At 44.1% G+C, this 20,001-nt stretch overlaps 1 protein-coding gene across 1 annotated transcript in view; it reads right to left on the bottom strand.

Annotated features, from left to right (window-relative positions):
• The window catches only part of LOC103363571 (steroid hormone receptor ERR2-like), a 41,477-nt gene that overhangs the window by 6,941 nt on the left and 14,535 nt on the right, over positions 1 to 20,001 (bottom strand). The window contains exons 3-5 of the mRNA XM_008290396.1: positions 18,641 to 18,757; positions 8,381 to 8,491; positions 6,996 to 7,157 (exon numbers count right to left, since the gene is read on the bottom strand). Of these exons, the coding sequence (XP_008288618.1) occupies positions 6,996 to 7,157; positions 8,381 to 8,491; positions 18,641 to 18,757 (390 nt within the window). The remainder of the gene's footprint in view (positions 1 to 6,995; positions 7,158 to 8,380; positions 8,492 to 18,640; positions 18,758 to 20,001) is intronic.

The raw sequence follows: 20,001 nt of genomic DNA, 5'->3' as shown, positions 1-20,001 counted from the left end.
GTACATGTTTAGTGGGGGGAAGGGACGACTACGGGATCTCTGGATGTAGATATGTAGGCTGTATCAGGAATTCATGAATTTACTCTGGATTCCCAAAAGGCAGTTTGGCAAGAAAACGAACGGCTTTAATCGCGTCGGGTTAGAACGGCGAAGGAGGACGAAATGACGACATGTTCCTGTCCAGAAGGAGTCTAAGGGAGCGGAAATCCTCTTCAATAGTTGTACAGGAGCAACGGTTCAGACTAAAACTACTGCTTTTGAATGCATCGCTGCTCCTACAGGGACAAACAGGTCCGTGATCACCAACATATGCTCCATTTCTGCCGTCATAAACTCTTTTCTCTTCTCCCTCTTCAAACGTCTCTTCATTTTCTTCCTTTCTTTTCCCCAGCCTGTGCTTTTTTTCTCTTTCCACTCAATTTGCTGAAGCGATGGAGTGACTTGGTGGCTCCCCGGAGGTAACCCCGGAGCTTCAGGTGCGTCGCCCGGAGGTGGCCGAGCTAAGTGCGGCCGCCGAGGGCGAATCCCCCTGATGAAATATCAATATTTCACCCCACTGATTTACTGCCGTTTGACCAAACATGACACAGTATTGAGCAAACGGAGGAACGTCAGCGTCTCCGTGTCTGCAGACTCGCTGTGTGTTGACAAAAAGCATGAACGGAGGACACCAGGTGGTTTCCACTGAACAAACAGTGGAGGAATTAATATCTGCTGCTCTGCAAAGGCGTCAGCGAGTGCAGAAACCGAGGTCAAAGCTTTTGCTGTCAGCTGGTTAACTACGGAACAGAAAAGATTGTAAAGTCTTATTTTCTGCCTTTTGTAGCTACCTACCTCAATATAAATCACTTATATAGGATAACAAGAAGAGACTGTCTCTGGTTAATCTCAAGAGGACGACGTATTATCTAAAGACAAAGAAGTCGATTCTTTTAAGAAAATAAACATAATCTGGTATCCTACAGTCGGATCAGACAGACTCTGTATCTTCCTACACTGACAGATTTGATCAAACTAAACAGGAATCTAACGTTTACCACTTTTTAAAATTTGAAAGCGACTTAAACTGACCTGCGTGACCTCCAGCAGACTGAAGCTACTGCTGCTCAACCAAATGAGTTTGCTTTAAAAAGCTTTTCTTAAATCCTTTTATTTCCTCTGTTATAACTAGACTACTACCGAACAGGACTGAATGGTTTCATTCTTAGGATGTGATGTGCTATAGAACTTTTTAAAGTCACTGTGTGTTAGACTGGAGCGTTACTACATGAGAAGCGCCTCGTTATGAAGCCACACCTGATCGGCTAATTACATGATTCCAAATTGTGATTTCAGTTCAAAATTGAGCCCCTTTGCCTAATCAATAACTACACTGGGTAACAAACTGAGCAACCAAAACACTGGTTGATCAAAATGGATGCATTTTAATTACAGAAAGAGCCAGGAGAACCCTTTTTTTTGTTTTTTTAATTTAGCATTACCCAAATTAGCTCTGGCTACCTCACCAGAAAGCTTTTACATCTGATTAACTGCAGAATGACTTATTGTCGGTTTTGGTTTTGGCTAAATATTGAGAATGTTTGTTTGCTTTGACATTAACCAAAGTGCTTCCCAAACCGAAGGACACAAACAGGACATCAGCACCGTTTGGGCTTTGTTGCGCTGCAGGATTAAGAGGAATCAAAACTCACCGGGACTGTAAATCCTCACCACACCGGGCTATATTTAACCACTGTAGCACGCCATTAACATATATTTCTATAAGGTACCGCGTCCTCAGCACGCTGAAGCATGTTGGGGATTGTTTGCGGTGCAGAAGTGCTCCGGCGGGCCGACGGTACTGTACAGGTGCGGATCAGACGACTAATTGAATCCGTATTCAGTACAGTGGAGAGACTGAGTGGTTTGCAGTGAAGCTTGAAGCTGTCATTGAGAGCTGGGTCTAAAACAGACAGCAGTTCACTCTCTATTCATTTAGTATCATTACAGGCCTCCTAAGAGCCCTAATGGGCCTAATAAAAAGACAGAGGTAATAATGAGACTAGAGGGCCCTATATGAGCAGGAGGAGTAGGAGGGGGAGAGCCAGGGGAGAACATGAAGCCAGAGAGAGAGAGAGTGTGTGAAAGATCTGCTGGTGGAGTGTGTGTGTGTGTGTGTGTGTGTGTGTGTGGGAGAGGAGAAGGAGAGGAAAAATCAAAAAGGGAAGAAAGGGATGCATCAGATACCAGAGGGCTGTAATAAAAATAAACCCAAATACAAACGCGTGTCTATTAGCCGTAAAACATCTGTTCCCATTACCACGGCCAGTTTGTACTGACGAGTCATAAACATGTTTAAAGAAATGTCCTCTAACACTTCATCTAATCTGATTTTTGCACACGTTGTCTTTAATATTTCAGAAATACGAGCTGCACCGACGAGTCACAAACATCGCTCCTAAATCCAAAATGTTTCTCTGTTTTATTATTTAATCTTTTCATATGTCGTGCGCATATTTGCAACAGAGAAGCTAATGCGGCGTTTTTGCGTCCCGGCTCTGAAGGACTTTTGCATTAATGGAGCGATCTGCACTAATGACTCTTATTACCTCATCGTTAAGGCCATTTGCGCAGTGGGCTATGAGTGTAATAGTGGGAGTGGACTGTTAAACTGTAGGGACCCCTTTTGTCTTAATCGTTGCTCGGTGACACTCTGACCCGCTGGCCCCGGGTAAAGTGTCCCCAGAGTGTCACATGCCCCTTTAATAACTCTGTCAGGTCTGCATTTAGATCCTCGCAGCAACCCGGGATCAATACTTATACATAGAAAATGTAACAGGCGCACAAATATTACAGTTAAATTCATTTCCGTCCCCCTTTTGATTAAATTGAAGAACTTGGCCGTAGTAACCCGATTCAGCTTTTTTTGTTAACATTACAAAGTACACCTGAATTGGAGTTCTTTAAAAATAGTGAAGACGTATCCTCGCTCTCAAGATGTTGGATGAAAAAGAGGTCAGGGAAAAAAAAACTGTGCATTTGGGTCAGGGATGCTCCTTTTGTCCCTGTTCAAGCTTGTTTCTCAGTGTAAACTCCAAAGTGGTGAGGCAGCAGCAGCAGCATCCCTCTGCAGTCGAATCGCTTAATCAGGCGACGCAGCGCCTCGTCGTCTTTTCTCAAGTTACTCCTCTGAGGTTCAAAGGGCTCGTTCGGGTCATCGCACCTTCACGCACACCTAATTGCATTAATTACAGCCGGGTTTCCGAACAGCGATCGATCATCGGCTGTTAGTTACCGTGTTTAATTAGCAGATTTGTGTCGGAATCACGTTTCCCGTCATTGTGGCCACAGTCCAGTATCCTAACGTTAGGATTCGACATCGTAAACCAGTTGTTGGAGATTTGTTCGTGACCGTTAGCTACGGCTCATAGTGTTGCTCTTAACCTGAGGCTCGCAGGAACGATGCAAAGCTTGTTAGCGATTTTAAAAGGCATGCTGTCTTTACAAAATGACACCGTTTGTCTGAGTCAGAACTTGAAAAATTGGGAAAAATGGTTGGATTTTGAACCATCTGATAGTCCTTAAAACTGATAGTTAACTTAACCAAATCTAAGCTGTTACATGCCTCATTTGCTCCAAACAGATCCTCCAAAAAAACCTAAAATTCTTCTGCTTCTTGAGGCAACTATGAAGGTTAGTGGCTCATCTGCAACCAACAGTCAAGAAACAAAAGCTCTGGGCGTTTTATTGCTGCACTCGGCTGAACTGCAGGCAGTGTTCACGAAGCACAGACAGGACAAAACAAATAAAAAAACTATCAAAGTAGTAAAATACCTGTGGATTGAGTCACCACGGACCGATGGACTAAAATGTTTTATATGCTGATCACAGGTTTTTCTCATTTTTGGAAAAATAAATACAGAAATTTGATTTTTTTTTTCTTTTATTTCATCATTTATGGCATTATACATGTACCTATGACATTATACCTGTACCTATGGCTTTATACCTGTACCTATGGCTTTATAACTGTACCTATGGCTTTATAACTGTACCTATGGCTTTATACCTGTACCTATCGCAGACATGCAGCAGACACCACTGAGTCCTCTCTACTTCTAGCTACAGTCCTGCTGTATTCATAGAAGTTCAGGACTCTATATTGCAGTAAAAAAATGAGACAGAAGCAAAAAGAAGCTGCTTGAAGTTCAGCGTTAAGACGTCGAGGCTCCCACAAAGGAACGGATGCAGGTGCACTATAAAAGCTTTGCACCATTTTTAAATTAGGTTTTTAAATTGCTGACTGTGGCATTATCCCCTCACGTCATCCTGCATTTCTGCACTTTTGTATTAACAGTAGCAGTACGCCGTCTCAATCGCTTTCTGCCGTTCATCAGCCTCTTTGATTGATATTCGGCCCTCAGACTGCGTTGGTCACACAGCTGGTTAGAAGCAGAGCTGAGCTACAAACATCAGGACTCTATCAGGCTGCTCAGGTCCCAGTAATCAGATTACCTGTACGTCAGCTCGACATGTGCGATTGCCGGCGAGTATTTATGATGATTTTGTGTTTGTTGCACAAGCGCCAGCGCCCTGTAATTACTTATAGCGGCGGCAAACGCTGTTGCTGCTGCTCCGTAAAAGATTCATCGTCCTGCTTTAAGTGTCAAACATAAATCTGATGATGAATTGGTGATTAGGGGAAACCCTGGACAGAGAGAGCTAAGCAGCTGGTTAGCATTGTGCCAGCTCAGAAATGAGAGAATAAATCCAGAGGTAGGAAGCAAATCCAAGTTTATGTGTTTGGTTGTGACGGCAAAATTAATTTAGTGTGTAGGATGCACTAGGGTTGTTGTTTTATTAGTCTGATAGCTGATTAATGGCTTTTCAATTAAAACGCAACAATTATTTGATTCCAAACTCTCATGTGGGTGGTTTTCTGCTCGCTTCATATCATCGGGAGATGTTTAGTTTTTGGGTTGTTGGTGGGATGAAACAGGACAAGATGAGAAACCGTCGTGGCTGTTTAACCCTTTGAACCCCAAACAGCTTCTGCACCATTGATTCCTGCACCTCAGTGAAACAAACATGTGTAGAAGCAGAGAGAATCTAAAACGTCTTCTGTGTGGTTATAGTGAAAAACTTTTACAGTTATAGTGCGATGAATCATGAAAATTAAAAATTTGAATTTCTTTGATTATTTTTTAAAGACAAAAAAAAAAAGAAGAAAAAACCTGGAATCAACATTTTCCACCAAATGTCCATACGTTACCAATAATACAAAAATATGGTGGCTCTACACCATATGGATATTTTACTAATTATTATTTTTCTCCATACTTGTCTCTCTCTCCCTAAACACTGCCTGCAGCTCAGCTGAGTTCAGCTAAAAAGTTCCTGAATGTTCACCATGTGACTGTTGCTTACTAATGACTTGACGGCTGCACTGTGAAACACACAATGTTTAGTTTTTGACAGAATGTGGTTCATAAAAACTGTTCATCTTTGGCAACAAGTAGAATGAAGTGCTTTTGAGAAAATATCAGAATTTTAAGTTTATATTTGATTTAATTTTACTGAGGGAACGACACATCACACGTGGTTAGGTCGAGGACTGTTGGAGAGCTGAAAATGCACTCTGGGATGCACGGTGTGTCGGCGACCACATCGGTATCGGCTGATATTAGTGTTTTTTCCCACATATTGGTATCGGTCTGATGTGAAAAACCGATGATTGTCTAACATCAGCGCCTTCGTCTCTACATTTGATATCGCTGCTATTTCACAGATGTTTTTACTTAAATGGTCCTTTAACGTTTAATATGTTAAAATATGTTTTATGTTTGTTACGTAATAAAGAAGACTATGTGGTCTAATTTGGGCTTCTTTTGAATAGTTTTCACGCTCTCACAGTGCTTACTTATGCTAATTTTTTGATGTGAACAAAAATTGAATATCGGTAATATCGGTTATCTGCAATATCAGAAATCTTAATATCGGTATCGGCCAGACATTTGAATATCGTGCATCACTAATTTTGTTCAGTTTTTAGAGTTTCTGGCTCTGATGAATGATGTAATTTTGCTGATATTTTAAATATAACGTGTCTTTTAAAGCTGCGGCAGGTTTGGCGGTTTCGTGGGTTAACCAAATTAATTTGGATAAAACTTCTGAAGCGCATTAAAAATGTGGAGATTATGACTCAATTTAGCTGAATTATAACGTAATTGGCTGCATGTGCCACTGCGTACACGCTCTATCTGCCTGGATCAATGACTTGCATCTGCTCGGAGTCCAACCTGTGCTGCCTGTAAACACGCCGCCGCGCTGAAGGTTTCTGCTGATGAAGACGAGAAGAAAAGAACATTTGCATGACAAGTCTTATTTAAGAATTCGTCAACAAGGAGAAGGGAAATCCGTCAGTATTTCCCTAAATAAATCAATGTTACCACAGGCCCTGTGTAGTCTCCTTAAGTAAGTAAGAGGATTGCTTCCTTTAAGTCTGGGATTGAAATGGAATACATTGACATAGGGGCGGATCCCGGCCCCCAGACTCTCCCACCCCACCCAGTCAAATCAAAGGTTTCAGCTGCTCTTTATTGATTAGATTTTAGAATATGGGACTAGCTTCTCCCTTAGGTGCAGATGAGTAGCAGATGTTAATTATCCTGTGTGTGCTTGTGTGTGAGTGCGAGGGTGGGGGGTTTATGTACAACAGTAGCCCAACTACCTCAGTAGTCTCACACTGTAACGTTTCAGCAAATCAAAAGGCAAACGCTGGTTTTCCTCCTGCAGCCTAAAACCTTAAGTAGAAATGATTTTTAAAAATATGATGTCATAGCAAGTTACCAGACAAACCTACTCGTGTCCTTTTTGGTTATAAAATCCTATCAACTGAAAACACAACGACATTTTTCTGGTGCGTTATTGACAGAAAATCAGTGACATTTCAAATTAAAATATGTGCAGCATGTGTTCAGACACACAGTCACTCATTAGCAGCCACTTCTCTCTACCTGGGATGTGTTTGGCCCAGCCGATGATGACCACCAGCTCGCGGTCGGCCAAGTCGCACAGCGTGGTCAGGGCCTTGATGTCTCCGTCGGGCATGGTGGGGTCGGGCATGGCATAGATCTTCTCTGGCTCCACCACCAACAGATGGGAAACAATCTTTGTCACTGCGAGAGGAGACGGTGGATGCAGGGATGGACAGAGGCAGAGAGAGAAGAGGAGGGGAACCAGAGAGGTGAATTATTTTAGGTGACGGTATAGACTATTAACAGAAAGGCTTCACAATCGTAGGAGTTTATCGAACCCTCTGAACCCCTAAAACTCATCTTTATCAGCAGCAACAGTCACATCGGACTGGCAGCGTGTTTAAAGGCAGCACAGGTTGGACTGGAAGCAGATGCAAGTCATTGATCCGGTCCGATAAAGCGTGTACGCGCTAGCACATGTGGTCAGTTATAATTCAGCTAAACCAAGCACTAATCTGGACATTTTTTTATTAAGTTTTATTCTCAATTAATTGGATTAACCCTCGAAAAGCCCCAAAGCTGCCAGTGGATTTGAAAGCCATGTGGAAAAAAAAAAAAAAAGGCACTATTCATTAGAGTCAGAAACTAAAAACAGAAAAAAATTGTTGAATTTTCAGCTTTTCATGAACTAATCATGTGTTGGATGGATTTAAATTAGAAGAATTACCCAAATCTAAGCTGAAAATCATGACATTTCATCATATTCACTTTATTCTACATCACTCATTTAGAAATTTGCTAAAAAAATAAAAAAACAAAAAAACATTTGTTCAGAAAATTCAGAAAAATTCTGTTTCTGCCGAGTTTTCAGCTGAACTGCAGGTTGTGTTTACGCAGAGCAGAGAGGAGACAAGCATAGGAACAAACTAAAAAAGCATAAAAGTAAAATATTTATAGTATTTAGAGCCAGCACGCTCATTTCCAGTATCAGTAACACCTCAGTGCTCTTGGAAAAATGTTGCACACGTTGATTTGAGGTTTTTAAAATGTTTTTGTAAAATAAATGATCAAAAAAACGGAATATTTTCTCTTTTTTTTAACGATTTATGTAATTATAACTGTGTCAGATTGCACAGGATGCATGTTTAAGTTCTTCCTGCTTGTACTCATGGTTGTACTGTTTCCGTAGAGGTGCAGGACTTTATATTGTGGTGAAACATGAGGCCACAGTGAGTAAAAACGTGACAGGAGCAAATAAAAAACATCCAGAAACTACCTGGGGTTCAGAGGGTTCAGTCCAGTCATATTCCTCAATGAGCTGGTTTGTAGATCGACTACATTTCCTTTTACTGCCCCCAGTTGTGGACTTGCTGAGCTATCACCCACATTTAAGAAACAGAAACAAACTGAGCAGAACCACTCACATGGCTTTTTGGCTGGAGGGGGGATGGTGAGGCCGAGGTAGGAGCCGTTCTCTGCGTCCAGCCTCCGTTTGTACTTCTGTCTGCCCCCTCTGACCCGGTCCAGACGCACACCTGCAGGAAGCATCATGTGAATGGCAGATGAACACGTTACAGAGGGCATAAAACCTGATTGTTTAGCAGAACAGAACAAAGCAAATCAGCTCCGATGTGTTTACGGGTTCACTTTGATGCCCATCAGCTAAATCTTCATCATTACATTTAATTACAGTTTTATGAGGCTACATTTGCGACTATAAGCGCTGCTGCTGATCACACCGTAGCCTCTTTATTACAGGTTATTATTGGGAAACATGACCTATTTTGCTGAGTCATAAAACTCTCTATTCATTTTTAATCACATTGTGACATACATTATATGAAACAGCCAGATTTCTTAAGCATCACACACGACGCTGTTCTTGTCTGATTGCAGGATATTTCTGTGGTAGTTCACTCCTGCATGTGCCGTGCAGAGTCTCATCCCTTCGTTTTAACCTTTTGACTGTCAAGCGGGGCTGCCGGTTGGACGAGCGAGCACACAGACGTGACACATGCGGGATTATCTTCAAAGCCATCGCAGAGGACGCGGGCCTGATGCACCTTCTGTGCCGAATTTACGCGCCGGTATCAAAAGTTGTTTGAGCACCGAGGGAGAGCAAACAGATTTTACATGGTCAAGTGGAATTGAGTCGTGTGAGATTTCCCAGTGACTCATATAAATTCCTTTGATTCCCCTGGAAACAAAAGAATCCGATTAGGATGGTCTTTCAATTTCCTGACACCGACTATCCACTAACCTAATTACCCACCGTGCCCAGAGGGAGCTCATTCTTCCCAGCAAACACAGTGAGATCATTTTATGCCTGGCAGATTGAAGCTAAATCGAGAGCCCCTCTCCTAACACAGCTTTCCATTTGTACGCCTTAAAGTAATCAATAAGGCTTGCAAATAGACTTCTTGTTCTTTGAACACATGTGGATGCGGTTTTAATTAGTCAGTTAGGCAGCTAGGAGCCGGGCTTTTGCGATAGATGGAGCTTCAGTAGCTGTTTTCACCATTACTCTTGGTTAAGTTAAATTTAAAATTACAAATGGCGCTTCAGGAAAGTGTGCGCTTGTCCTCCAGATATTAAATCAATTCAGTGGCTTCTCTCTGTTTAATGACACACACACACACAGGCCCAATAAAGGGATGCGCAGTTAGCAAAGGCTTTCACAACAACAGGCTGAGCTAATGCAGAGACATATGAAGCAGGTGGAAACGCTGAATTCATGGACGTTTCCGGCAGAATGACAGTGACACACACACACACACACACACACACACACACACACACACACTGTGGTTTCCCTGCTGTGGGCTGCAGGGTCATGTGGCTGCGACAAGCGACAAGTGACCAAACAGCCGGAGTTAGAATTCCAAGATCCGCGGGGGCTGTTTGAACTGGAACATCCAACTGGCCCATAATTAATAGACGCTGACAAGAATTAAGAGCTCAGCGCTAACCAGTTTCAGTTTACAGCTTAGCGGCGCTGCAAACAGCACAGACCCAAGAAAGAAGAAGGGCAGAGACAGAGAGGGAGAGAGGGAAAGGAGGGTTGGATAATAACGCAGAAGAATGAGGAAAAAAAAAGACAGAACAAGCTTTGGCCGGAACACATCAGTTTTATTTCTCTTTCTTTTGCCTCCTCATTTGCTCTCTTTCCTCTCCTTGCAGCGCCGGCTCTCCTCCCTGACAGCCCCTGCCTGTCCCGGCCAGCGCCTGATCGGACCAGTGTGGGATTATCTCCTCCCCATGTGATACGGAACAGTACTGAGAATCTGACCACAACAAGACAGCTGGATGAGGCCCCTCGCAGAGGAAGGAGGGGAGCGTTTGGGGTGGTGGAGGGTTCGTGTCATCGTCAGCGCCGCATTCCTCACCTCAGGCCCAAAACCACATCAGCCTCCAGAGCTTCAAGACAATGCGGGTCCAGAGGGAACCATCTCTAAAACTTTTTATGTTGTCACAGCAGGGGGTTTGAGGTTAAAGGGTAACAGAGGCGTGTGCTGGATATTATGAATTTAGTACGACCGTTCAGCGACTGAGTGCTGACTGGGACACAGCGATGCCGGCTGACAGTCCATCCTCGCTATACGTGTGTGTGTGGAAAGATGATAAGGCATATTTACATCGGAGCGATCTTTACGGCCACCCGACCCCGGCTTCCCTTTCACATTCACTATCTTTATTGACGCGGGGAACCTTAAAGCAAATTCCTGATTGAAGCTGCCGCGTCTCCCTCAGTTTTATTCATCTGTGTGTTTATTTGGATATTTATATTTTCTGTCAACATAAAAACATCTTGTAAGTCCAAGAATATAAAAACACACAATCAACAAAAATAAAAAGAGTCACTTGAAAGCTGACTGATTTATTATTAATTATAAAATAAATAAAAAGGACCAAGCATGATGTTAAAGGAACAAAACAAAACTTTTAGATATTTTAGCTAAAAATGAATAAAAACCACGTCTTTCTTTTTCTTTTTTTGTTTTAAATGTCCCTCTTCAGGTTGGATAAAACTCCTTAAAACCGTTCATCCACACAGGGGAACAAAAAAACACACACACTTAAAAAATGTGTCCAAACAACAACAACAAAAATTCCCACACAGAACGCACCACATGTGAGATTCATTCATTCGATGCAGAAGAAGCTCAGATTCTGTCCCACAGTGTGTCTCCTGCACTCAGGTTGTGTGTTACTACATGAACACGTGCATGTGTGTGTGTGTGTGTGTGTGTGTGTGTGTGTGTCTCGCGCAACTATTTTCAGCCCCTCACCTGTCAGAGGCGCTTCTTTCTAGAGAATGTGTCAGAATTGGCTGGCTGGCTAACGCTGCCAAAGGGAGATTAGGAGCTCCCTATTTTAGCTGGGAAAAATCAGAGGGATGCAGCCCCCCCACCTCCACCACCACCACCAACCCCGCCGCCTCCTGCACGGCCGCTCACCCTCCACAAAGCACAGGCACTTTGCCCTTCCAGAGCCACCTCTGAAGGCCGAGCCAGCGAGCCCGCGGCCGGCTAACGGCATCGGGCAGCTTTTGTCTGACTGCACAGAGTCTGGGTGGGCTGCAGAGACAGAGGGGAGGGAAAGAAAAAAAAAAAGTGTCCGAGGACGCTGCTGCCCCACCTGCTCTAAACCCCCGATGGGCTGACAAGACAAAGCTGGAGTTGTTCTCCCACAACCGCTCACACTGGCATCGCCCTCTTCATCACACTTTTCATAAATCTGAGCCGGCGTGTCCACAAGGGGTATTACTGTGTATTACAGAGCCGCCCCGACCACAAATGCGGCTGTAATCGAAAACATCTGCAGGGCCGGAGAGCGGCTGGGTCGATTCAGGATCCCCCCCGTCGGTGTATTTCGCCCGTTTTGTGGCGTTTGCACAAATTGCTTGGAGTGAAAAAAAAAAAAAAAAACGAACGAAAGGGGAGAAGGGTGTCGGCGGGAAACATGCACCTCGAGGTCTGATCCCGTGTCGCTTGTCAGGGGCGCACATATGACATGTGTGTACATGAATGCGCGCTGCGAGTCGAGTGTGAGGTCAGCACTTCGCCAAATCCCCTTCTTCAGAGGAACACGTGTTCGCCTCCGTGTCTGATCTATCACCTGCCAGACAGTGAGGACAGGCCGGCGAAGAGCCTCTGGGTGGGCGCTGACTCTCAGCTGCAGGCTGCCGGCTACCCTGACACCCTAAAAAGCAAACAAGGCCTCACACATGTGCCGCTGCACAGACGAGTTTGTGGTTCGAGAACAAACCGAGCAGCGAGAAAGGCCAAAGGGCAAAACTAAATCTGAATTTATAGCCGCGCGGACGCCTTCAAAGACGCCCGTACAGCACAGAGTCGGGGTATATCTTTATTTTGATGATGTAATCGTATGGAATAGATTGGTTTCTGATCTAAGCCTATTGATTGGGAAGGGACCTGACAGTCTGTGATATTGGATATGGCTTTACTAATCTTTTGTGTATGTGACCGGAGGAAAATAAGGCTGTAACATTACCCTGGTAGCCACGTTCGCTCAGAGAAAGACTGCTGATCCCTATCTGTGGCCGGGCGAGGGCGAGACAGCGGTGTCGGTTGCCAAAATACTCTGGCAGCTTGTATTCATCCACCACATTACAGCGGTGGCAGAAAATCCCCCCACAAGCAAAGAATACGCCACAGAAACACTAAACCAACACGAAATCCTCAAACACCAACTTCTAGAGAGCAAAGAATTAAGTGTCTTTCATCCGGATTATTTTAATTGTTCGTTCATTCAAAGGGTCCGCGGGGTCGTGTGCTTCTGTTAAACACTCTAATTTGTTAACACGATGATGTGATTTTACCCCAGCGCTAAAATCACAAAAATAAATCTTTAGGAGAAAATAACAAAAGCAGCTCAAACCAGAAAAATGTTAATTCAGTCCAGAAGATTCTTGCATCATTTAACACCATACAGTAATGCTACGGGGTATTAGCGCCGCTATTAGCTGCGAGCGGCGACTCCTGGCAGTAGTGACTGACACCATACCTTCCGCGAGTTGTAATTACGTGAGAGTTTTTCCATTGGATCCGTGACCTTTTATCAGCCTCAGCTGGTCATTTAAGGGGTCAGTGAGCGAGGATGGCTTCCTCAGACAGCTGCTACCATTCCGCCACCTCATCCAGGTGTGACACAGCAAAGTCAGATCACGAAAGACGTGATCTGGGGTTTTTCTTTAACTTCAGCGATAGGTGCAGGTGAGAAAATGATAAAAACATAATTTCTAATGTAGATACAGGAGGCATGTAAAATGTACTTAGGTGCCGTCCTTCCTCTGAGCTAAATTTTGTTGAGCAGCCAGTTCAGAGGAATACATGATTCGTTCGCACCTACGCTGGACTCCACCTGAAGCCTCCAAACGGCGCCGAAGAAGAGCAGTCAGCTGATTAGTGGCAGGTGGTGCACGGAGGAGGGGTTTTCCCCACCCACTGATGGCGCTGAAAAACCCTGGCAGCTGACACTTTATAATTCAGGCTGGCATGCTCGGCACGAGGTAGAGAAATATCAGAACAACTGATCACAACATCGAGTTCTGACGGCATCTTCAGTCGGGACGCTGCCGCGCTGCAAAGTCACAGCTGTGGGTTGTTGAACTGTACGAGGAAGTAACCGCACAGAGGGGATGTTTTGGTCAATTCGTATGTGCTCGGAGCAAGAAAATAGAATATTTTAAAGTGAAAAACGAGGTTTACAGTGAAGCCTGTGGTGATAGATGTGATAAATCAGTGATGTGATTACGGAGGAACCTCAACCACAAGCAAACGTTTATGAGTTCTATTGCATTCGGTAGCAAGACGTCAAGGGCGATTGGGTTTTGTTTTAAGGAAATGACAGCACAAGCAGCTTTAATATTCAAGCTCGGTCCCGCTCGCAGCCTTGTCAGGAGTCGCTGGGTGTCCTTAAGCGTCCTTTTTTAAATGCGCAGGGTCGTCTGATAGAGCTCTAAGAGTCCCTGAACATCACAAACAGACCTAACGAGTCCGTAGCTTCTCTGTCTCGTAGCATGTAGGCGATGTTGTCAGTTTGTTGTATTTGAACCAAAACCATGATCTTTCCCTGATCTGAAAGAAGTGCTTTGGTGCCTCAACTTAACCAGACAGCGAAGACTTAAGAATCAAAATCACTTTAAGCAAAAAAAGTAATAGTTGGAGAAACAGAAACCTCATTCTCCTGAAAGTCCTGCAACGTCTTCCACCTCCACTGATCCTACATCCTTATTTTTAAAATAAGAGAACCATCTATACGTCTATCGATGTGAGTGGCAACAACACTGAAGGACACTTTGTGTGTATCAGGCGACGGCTGATTTAAAAAATCTACATAACATAAGACAATGGGCTCAAAATTCACGCTATATATTCTTCAAAAAGGACTTTGAATGATAAAACAACTGGAGACCAAAACGGTTTTCTAAACACCAAGTAAGGGTTCCACTGGTGTCCACAGTTACAGTTTCTGTATTTAGTTTGCCATCCAAGCTTTCGGTTTATCCAAACTGGATCATCAACAAACAGAGGTTTCTTTAGGTGCTCTGTGGGATTCAGGTCGAGGCTTAGAGAAGACCAACTCAAGACTTTGATTTTCTTCAGAATATCCCAATGACGGCCTCACGTTTGTTGCTGGAATGATTGTTTTGGTGGATTCCTTTAGGTTTGTTTATTGGGGCTGGTCCGAAGAGCAATTTCTGTTCTCTGGATATTTGGCCCAATTAATGACGAATAATGGCTAATGAGACCAGTGTAGGTGTTTAGGTTAACAGTCACAGTACTGTTTCCTGTTTGCGGGCGTTTCTGCCATCAGCGGTCACAGTGCTGTATCCACCATCAGTGTCGATGGCGGTGGCCGGGGGTTAGGGTTGAAATCCCGATTCCAGCACAGCGAACGAATAGTCAGCTATTCAGCTATTCAGGTCCAGCCCAATTGTTGATTTTGAATTGAATAAATTTAGACTCTATTTTCTACTACTTCTATTATTTATGTTATTCCTGTTATTAGAGATTATGAATGATTTCTACCACATAACTCTCCTTCTGTGCCCATACCTGATGTTCCTTTTATTGTAGCACCTGAGCTGCATCTGGTAACAGATAAGGGCTCAGGTGGTAGAGCGGGTTGTCCTCCAATCGTAAGGTTGTTGGTTCGATCCCCGCCCTGTCACATGTCGACGTGTCCTTGGGCAAGACACTGACCTGAAGTTGCTCCCAATGGCAGGCAGCAGCTTGCATGGCAGCTCTGTCACCACTAGTGTATGAATGTGTGTGAATGAGAAACACATTGTAAGGCGCTTTGGATTAAAGCGTTATATAAGTGCAGGTAACAATCACTGATCTCTCTCTGAACTGTTTTTACAACGATCTGCAACTCCTCCACTTTTCAAATTGACTAAATACTCAACTGTGGATGGAACACTGAGTTTTTTAGAGCGACCTCTTTGGGGAAACGAATGATGCTCGGATGACCTTTCATCTGAGCTTCACGTGTCTTTGCAGTTGGGTTCAACCAACCAGTGTGTGCTTTTTCAAGTGAAGTGACTCGATGTTGCTCGAGAACCTCGCGGAGGTTTCCTGGTAGACCAGCTGACCACGGCTTTGTACACGACACCTGCAGTCACACTACACTGTGTGATTATTCCTTTTCCATGACCGGCCCTTAGCTACTTGCTATGTGGTGATCTCATTGCATGAAGTAGGGCAGGCCGCCGTCCCCCCACTGATTCCATGATCAAAGGCTCCTCTAAGTCTGTGAGAGGCCACGCCACGGCACTATTCCATGATTAAATGTCCTTTTCCCTTTTAATTGAATGCCATCACTTTTAGAGAATCACCTACTGTGCCACACACCGCGGCGCTGCATCGCACTCACGCCGACCGTCCACATTCAGCGGCTTAGCTCGGCTCTCCGCAGACAATACCCCGCCATTCTGCCTTTAAGCACGCGCTAATAGTCTCAGCTTTATTTCTGAGGCAACTTTGTTTTTTCTGTTTTTTTTTTTTTTCTGGCTCGGAGTCAAAGGCTCGGCATGAGATATTTGGGCCGGGATGAAGACATCAAGAAGTGTGTATAAATAGTGCAGTAACACCAATACAATGGATGGCCCTCCGGTCTGAGACGAACAAACAGAGCGACGTCAGCACACAGCGACGTCGTATTAGTGGAAGTGAACTAAGAGCCTGACATACAATCTTGTGTTACCGGCGCAGATCGCAGTTAACTGCTGCTGGCTGCTATCATGAGACGTGTTTGCTGCTGGCAGAACATAAGAAAACTGTATGACGATGGGTTTATTTTAGGAAACTCGTAACTGTTTTGCCACTAAGTGGAGCCTGTAAACAAATTCTTGGGATGTTCTTTTTTATATCAGGATATACAGTATATCATACAATCAGCGTGGACGGCAGCCGGCTGAGCTCCAGCGTGTTTGGTCTGGGACAGAACGCCGGCGTCTCGGGTTGGTTCTGCTCAGCGGAGGGACGTTAATGATATCACAGCTCAAATAATTTCCCATTGGAGATAAAAGCAAAGACTCTGATGATGCTAATTGTCAACTTAGCTTTTAACGGCATGTTGGTGGCTGGTCGGGTTAATTGTTTTTCTTTTTATAAATCCTTTAATTCTGTGTGTGATGTTATAAAAAAATCCTAAATGCATGCATGAATAAATAAGCTATATATAAATACTTATTTTAATTAACCACCTGAACCCCAAAACCTGATCTTATGATTAAAAAATCTCCAGAATTACATCATTTATCAGGCCAGGAACGATAACAACAGAAACAATCTTTGGATTTTCAGCTTTCTGACGGTTCTTAAACCAGTGAAGCATAACCAAAAAATAAGCTTAGTGCTGGAATATCTGATCAAAATCATTTCTTTCTGTGTCTTATTTAAATATTCTTGAAAAACAAATCATTTGCTGGATTCAAATCCTTTATAAAGACTAAAAATTCTGCTCTCGTCAGTGAAACCGAGAAGCTGTAAGGCCACAGCTGCGACCGATTCAGGAATATTTCACCTGAGCTGGGCTGAACTGCAGGCGGTGTTCACACAGAGCAGACTGGAGACGAGCAAGGAAGCAAATTAAAGTTTGATTCCCGTCTTTGTTGCACCTGTGGGGACCAGGAAAACCCTTGTACACGCTGAAGCCAGGTTTTTTCTATTTTTGTAAAATAGATAATTAAATAAATTCAGCTTTTTTTTTCTTTTTCTTGGAGGACTTTTTTTATTGCAGTGAAAAATGAGCCCACAGAGAATAAAAAAAGCGACAGGAGCAAAAAAAATGACCAGGAGCTGTTTGGGGTTCAGGGGGTTAATCAATCCATCACTGCTGACAGCGCGCACGGGAGACTTCTGGTGATCAATAGTGTTCTCCTGTGCGTCTGTTTTACAGCGATGCAAACATTATTTTTAATTTTGGTGTCACACACAGAAACGTCTCTCTCAGACATTTTTTGGTTTCATGAAAGTCTGTCCCGTAAGGTGCAGCGAAGCCCCAACTGAGCTCAGCAGGTTTTGATCATTTTCTCTACGGTACGTAAAAAAAAGCACAGAGCTTAGAGTTGGGACTTTATGCATCAGTGTCGAAGAGTTCTTCTCGCTAAACAATTCAAAAAAAGCCAGCAAACAAAAAGAAAAAAAAAAAAACCTCTCTCTTCTAGAGGTAAAGAAAAAAAAAAGAAAATCTATCGGCTAGATTTTCCCTCTGTGGTCCCAGGGGCCTCGCGCTGGAGGAAAAACAACACGTGCAGGAAGTGAGGTGGGATGTTCGGAAAGCATTTAGTGGATCAATATGGCAGGCAGGAGAGGGGAAGGCAGACAGACAGACCGAGTGGGAGAGAGAGACACCCAGAGCCCGGGGGAGAGAGAGAGAGGGGCGTCTCGGGGGAACAGCCTGTGCTTTTCAAGAGTACGGTTACACATCTCGCTCGCTCGCCGTAAGAACATCCAAGTCAGCAGCTTTTCCCACCCGTCTGAGTTAAACACCCAGAGGCTCGGCGGCGTGAGGAGAGGTAAGTAAGGCTCGCGGGTGATGTCACCGGTGTCTCCCCGAGGCCGCCGCCGGCTTTCAGATCTGATCACTGACCGATGCTCTGCCCGACACCAAAGACTCGGGTTTTATTCGGCCTAAACGACCGTCAGCTCTGGTGTTAAAACCTACAAGAGCTGGTGTTTAACTTCTCATAAAATTACTTGTTAATTACCCCCCAAAAAAACAACAACAAGTGATCATAGAGGGGAGCTTCATTCTTTTAATAATAAACCCAAAATGTTGTAGAAAAATCTAGCTTTAGGATTTTATTTTGAAAAGAAAAATTGATTGTTGTAATTTTCTCAAAAAGCTGGTCAAAATGTCGCAAATAATTATTTTAATTATCAAACCATTATTTATTAAAAACAGCCCAAAATAGTGACGAGCTCAAAGTGTCCAATTAAGAATCTAAAACTACATCCATTGATATGAGATAGAAAAGAGAAAAACAGCAGCTGCTCACACTGAGAAGCTAAAATAATTTTTTTCCTGATACTTGACATGAACATGGAAGAGTTTGTCCACATATCCAACCTGAATAATAAGCCGACCGACTACGCAGCCAGATCCACACACTCATCAAACAGAAAGGAGAAAATGAATGACTCGGTGCTCACCTTCTTTCAACATGCCAACTTTAAGACATTTCATGAAGCGGCAGGCCTGGCAGGACTTTCGTCTCCTCTTGGTGATCTCGCACTCGTTGGTGGCCGGACAGCTGTACTCGATGTTCCCTGCAGGAGATGAAAAGATAAATAAATTCATTATTCTGTGACCCTGAAAGATACGCATCAGGAAGAATTAGTTTTTAAATTTCTTGCATAGAAAAGCAGCGACTGAAAGACAATAAAAGACACGACAACACGTGTGTGTGTGTGTGTGTGTGCGCACACGTACACACCTGTCCCAAGGTGACCCGGTGTGACTCTCCTGAAGGAGAGGAGGCTTTAGTGGCATTTTGATGGGACATGTAAAAAGCACCTCCCCGCCCCGGAGTCCCACTCCCATTTTGATTCACAGATAAATTAGCTTCATTAATGCAGAGCGTCCTCTCCGCGATGCTCGCCGCGACCCCTTCCAGCCCATCCTTCTTCACCTAAAGGATGATGGGAAAGCTGCCCTCCCTCAGCAACACGAGGAGATGGAGGCGCAGCCGAGCACTCTGCATAATGCTCTCCAGTAAAGACCAGGAGCTGCTGCTGCTCGACTGGACCATCGAAGGCTCGCTGTATCATGTAGCAAAGCTCGATGTATTATTCAAGTCCGTCTTGGCGGTTGTTGGCTCGCTATGGAAATATTTCCTGTGCAACTTAATCACTCGGGTCCAAAAACAGCCAGAAACGCAGACATATTGAATCTGCTGCTTGTCTTTCTCACCAGGTTCCGGTTAGCCGTAGTTTTTTTTCACATCATGCGTTCACACGACCCCAAGAATCCAATGACAAATCCTGTTTGCCCAAGTATCCCGTGACTGAGTGTTTAAACAATGCCCCGTAAGTCCACACATATATTAATGGTACCTAAAAACAGCAAACCAGGTGTTGTCTGCTGCAGATCTGCCAGAGCTGCTCCCCCCACCTCCTCCTCCTCAGCAACACACACACAACCCCCTGTTGGTCAAGGAGAAGGTGCCAACATTTGTCAGGATCCCTGGCATTGATGGTGCCAGCAGGGTCACATGCACAGTTAGGGGCCCGGGGCACCACGCCAGGATGTTGGCAGAGGCTGCTGCTGGATTCAGGGTAGGTAAAGTCTGTTAAACTGAGAGGCATTAGCGGAGGGAAAATAAAGTACACTGCAGCGCTCGTGTGCAGAGACGCACGCTGTGTAGCAGCTCTATAGTGCAGCATGTGCTCTATAACATTCTCATATCAGCGCACGGGGCTGTGACTTCATGTTTCCCACTAAAGAATAAAACAGTTTTGGAAGATGAAATTGTTCATGCAATAATAATAAAAAAAGTGTAAAAGAACGTGTT

This window comes from Stegastes partitus, unplaced genomic scaffold (genome assembly GCF_000690725.1).
Source record: "Stegastes partitus isolate 25-593 unplaced genomic scaffold, Stegastes_partitus-1.0.2 Scaffold670, whole genome shotgun sequence".
In the NCBI taxonomy this organism is placed as follows: Eukaryota; Metazoa; Chordata; class Actinopteri; family Pomacentridae; genus Stegastes; species Stegastes partitus.
The sequence above is the reverse complement of the archived record's forward strand: the minus strand, read 5'-3'. Positions and strand labels throughout refer to the sequence as shown.